Source organism: Etheostoma spectabile, chromosome 15 (assembly GCF_008692095.1).
Source record: "Etheostoma spectabile isolate EspeVRDwgs_2016 chromosome 15, UIUC_Espe_1.0, whole genome shotgun sequence".
In the NCBI taxonomy this organism is placed as follows: Eukaryota; Metazoa; Chordata; class Actinopteri; order Perciformes; family Percidae; genus Etheostoma; species Etheostoma spectabile.
This window is the reverse complement of record NC_045747.1, coordinates 29,021,629-29,026,045: the sequence shown is the minus strand read 5'-3', so window position 1 is coordinate 29,026,045 and position 4,417 is coordinate 29,021,629. Positions and strand designations below refer to the sequence as shown.

The 4,417-nt window shown below is 42.1% G+C and overlaps 1 protein-coding gene across 1 annotated transcript in view; it reads right to left on the bottom strand.

Annotated features, from left to right (window-relative positions):
- Positions 1-6: 6 nt before the first annotated feature.
- Positions 7-4,417, bottom strand: part of hoxb9a (homeobox B9a) — a 12,735-nt gene continuing 8,324 nt past the window's right edge. The window contains exon 2 of the mRNA XM_032537300.1: positions 7-890. Coding sequence (XP_032393191.1) covers positions 655-890 — 236 coding nt within the window. The 3' untranslated portion in view covers positions 7-654. The remainder of the gene's footprint in view (positions 891-4,417) is intronic.

Sequence of the window (4,417 nt, the reverse complement as noted above, 5' to 3'; positions counted from 1 at the left end):
GTGTGTGTGTGTGTGTGTGTGTTCATCCCACTCCGCTCCATGTTTATTGGTCCACGTGAAACCTCGGTTTCAGCACTTCCGCGCGCCTCCGATGTCTGCGGCGAAACAATAAATAACTAAAAGAGTTTTTCAGCATCACCTATCAATTTGTTGCTTTCTTCGCTTTCATAATGCAGCCTAATATCAAAGCCTAAATAATAACGTATACAACTATGAAAAAGTTGGATAAACAAGAGCTATCAGTTAATCAAACAAACAGGTCAATCTGCAGTTTTATATGGAATCCAACCCATTTCATGGAGAGGAGGTCCAGGAAGAATTGCTGTTGGTCTCTGAGTTTTTTCATCCTCCATGACTGCAAACTTAAATGATTCCAAAGTTCAAAAGTGTCCTCCTTCTAACACCAGACGTAGCGTTTCCGAGCTTCTTAAGACTTCAGTGTGAACACGGCGCAGTCCTCAGAGTCTGTTAGAGATCAATACAGCAATTGATCAGTTGTATAGATTGGTGTAGGACTGAAGCTTACGTGGTAGTGGCTGAAAATTAAAACAAATTGGAAATAGCAGGTGTGTGTGTGTGCGTGTGTGTGTGCGTGTGTGTGTGTGTGTGTGTGTGTGTCTGGATGTGTATGTGCGTCCGCGAGTGAGATTCCCGCTAGTCCTTGGGTTGATCCTTGCTCTGTTTCTTCATTTTCATCCTCCGGTTCTGGAACCAGATCTTCACCTGCCGCTCCGTCAGGTTAAGCGCGCGCGCCACCTCATGCCGCCGGTCCCGTGTGAGGTACATGTTGAACAGGAATTCCTTCTCTAGCTCGAGCGTCTGGTATTTGGTGTACGGGCACCGCTTCTTCCTGGAGGAGCGCGCATGCAGCCAGTTGGCCGAGGGGTCATCTGGAACGAGAGAAAGAAAAGATAAAAAGCAATTAATGATACAATTACAAATATATTCCTGTGTAGCGTAGTCTTTCCAGCCCCGTCTTTGGAGAGTGGCAGAACATTAAAAAGAAACCGAAAAAAAAACGTGCGTAAAAGTTGCAGAACCTTGCGCGTAACTGGTTTGCTCAAAAACAACGAACTGTTCAATTGACACTTTGTTGCGTAATTTAAGCCTATGGTGTAGACGCATGGATGTTTTATTTGACACGTGGAAGACAAACGTCCAGCTCCATCTAACACGCAGCCTGCATGCAGGAAAGTGAAAATAACTCCTCAATATTGGAGATTTTTATGAAGTAGAGCGAAAGAAACTTGAAAACTGCGGATGTATTAGTTTACTCATTATTGCTTATAGTAATTCCCTGATGCTTCTAAGCGGAATCAGCTTTGAGAACCGGTTCAGACCTTTGCAAAATTAAACCAACTGCATTAACAATTTAAGCAAAATCATTAAAAAGGCAATGGGTAATTTTAAATTAGCCAATGGGTTTGCTGACATAGGTCATTGCTGTAAATAAGGCAGGCGGGGAGATATCTTCCTGCTTTCTGGAGGCTCCTGTTCCATGGATGAATATAAGAGGCTTTAATCACGGAGATAATACACGAATGATAATGGAGGCAGCGTCGTGAGTGTTTCTTGTGATATCCCATTTTTTGACAAAAACGGGAGTTAGGCCTATCCTCGGCATGATGAGAGCAAATACACGAAAACACATCGGCGAAGATGTTTTACAGGCCTCATACTGCTTTTTTGCGTGAGAATGATGATCACATTGTAGTGATCAACATACATAGAGGGACAAAAATAATATTACATTGCGGGACATGTATGGGGGATACGATGGAATACCTTTTTTTGCGCATCGTCCGCTGTCATGATGCATGAAAACCCTCAGCTCATTTTGCCACATCAGATATGCGACAAGCTCAATGCTTGAGATTGTTGTAATGTGTGTTTTGAGATGTAAATGACAACGTTGTAATGCATAAATGTAGGCTCCTAAATTCTAAATTGGACGTTCTCCATTTTTGGCGGAGGGAAAGTTATGAACTATTGTCTTGATTTTTTCATTTCTGTTTTTCTTTTTCTCCACATGTCTTGCTTGCCAGGCCACCCTGACTCCTCCACCACCCCACCCCTCTTTATAGCTTTCAGACCGATGTAATTAGCAGAGTCTTCTTGTTTGGGACGCATGGGTCTAGTTTAGGGCTGAAAGCTATCTGCAAAGCACCAAAGCATCTCAACTATGAGGCAGCGTGAAGGCCCTCTCACGCTACAAAGGCTATTAAAATACAACTCCACCATGGCAACAAGGAAGCTCTTTTCTCATTTTGACCATTTTCATCCATGTAACACGTTTTTTTTAAATCTGCAAATATTAGTTTTTAATCAGTTTAGAAAAATCTCATGGCACCTCCAATCTCACATGAAAAACATTTCCGTTTTAAACAACCATGAAAACACAATCATGTTCTCAAATGTGAGTGCCTAAAGCTGGTTCACATTCATTTCTACTTTTACATCTTCTAAATAAAACCTTTAACCATGAGCAATCATTTCCTGTGGTTAGGTCAGGCTCACACATTTCACATCACAACATCTAAGCCAACAAATAGAGTTTTCCAGCTAGAGTCTGGCAAAGAAATCCAACGCAAACAGCTAAAGGTTAAAATATCAGCAAAATGTCATCTATTTCTTAAATTGTAGTCCAAACAGCTAAGAAAATTTAACATTTTACAAAAGCTTATCATCTCCGATGATGAGCAATGAGGGGCAGGAAGCAGAACACACTGGAAACATTTTCTTTAAAGGTGCTGTTTCTTTTCTTTTTTTAAAGATGTTTTTGGGCATTTTAGGGCTGTATTTATAAAGGAAAGCTGAATACATGAAAAAAGAGAGCGAGAAGGAAACAACATGCAGCGAAGGAAACAACATGCAGCAAAGGCCTGTAGGGTGGAGTCGAACCTACAGCCGCTGCATCACAGAGTAAAGCTCTATTTATGGGCGCCTGCTCCACCAGGTGAGCCCAGCTGCACCTTATCAGTCAGCTGGAAAGTCTGGTGCTCAACCCAAATGTGACTCAAAGAGAGGATTCCACTCTTGATTTATTGTTATAAAACCTGGTTTATATAGAGTCACTGGCTGTTTGTCATACTAAAGCCTTATAAGTCAGACTGAATGAAACACAGCACACATGCAGTCTAACCATGAGGCTGAATTTGGGGAAATAAGCTTCATCTAAATCAGTTAGGGCCAAAAAGCTTGTCATTGTTTCTGGCAAACTGCAAAGAAACATGAGATTTATCCTTGCGTCCAGGAGCAGGTCTGCTTGGGCAAGGGGTTTTAAAGGAGATTTTCTCTCCCTGTGAAATCCAGGCACAGTCATCTGGCCTAAAATGGCAGAAGGGATGATCTTATCACTCACAAGCCATGGAGAAAGCCTGAGCTTCCGTGCTTTTTGACACCAAGCGAGGAGATTTAAAATATGTGTGTCTCTCCCCCCAAGGAGTCTGTCTTTTCCATAACTTTTACTGGGTGGAGGCTTCGCCTGTCAATTTTACTGGTAATGTTTTACTGCCATGACGATCTCACTTGCTATAATGCCAAGACAATTCACAAATTGCATATGACATTCATAACAATGATTCTTTTAACTCCCAGCTGTGAACAAAGAGCTGTTTTGTGTGGCACCATGAGCAGTGTGGTTTGATTAGACACATCTATATTTAATTGATTGACATGCATGATTCACACCAGGAGATGGGATGAAAAGAAGAAATATTGATATTAAGTTAAAATTCTGGGATACTTAGTCAACATTTTGACTTGAAGATCAAATTTTGACATTTTAGTTCAAAGGTTAGAGAAATTGAGTCATAATTTTCAGATGGCATGTGAAGGTATTAATACTATGTCACAACTTTGCCATTTTGTCTTAAAATGTGAAGGTTTTTGCAGCACATAAAAGTCAGGGCCATTGAGTTCAGAACAAGACTGCAAAGCCAAGATGGCTGCCAGTGTTGCACACCCCGGCTTATATCCTTCCAGTGTTATTCACCGCAGCCAAGTTAGTTAGCAGCCATCATCTGGTAAATATGTCCTTAATACCCTCTGGAATCAATTCCCTCCAACATGGCCAGCATGTACAGGATCGATTTCATCTCAGAGCAAAATAATGCCTGGTAAAGAGGTGAGAAGAGGATGGACGGTTGGGTGGGGGTGTGCGGTGCTTTTGTCACACTGTAAAGTGGTTGCTTTGCATTCCCCGGGTGTATAATCACCTCCAGGACCATCCATTACCCTCGGAGCTGTGCCTCGACTGTGGCTGTCATCCAGGATGACAAACGGTTGAGGGTTGGAGCGGTGGAGGAGGGTGGTGAGTTGGGGTGCTAGTGGTGATGGTGGAAGGTATACACTTTTTTTCTCCAAGGGGTGGGATGACAGTAAAGATGATGACAGATAGAAATAAAGAATAGGTGTG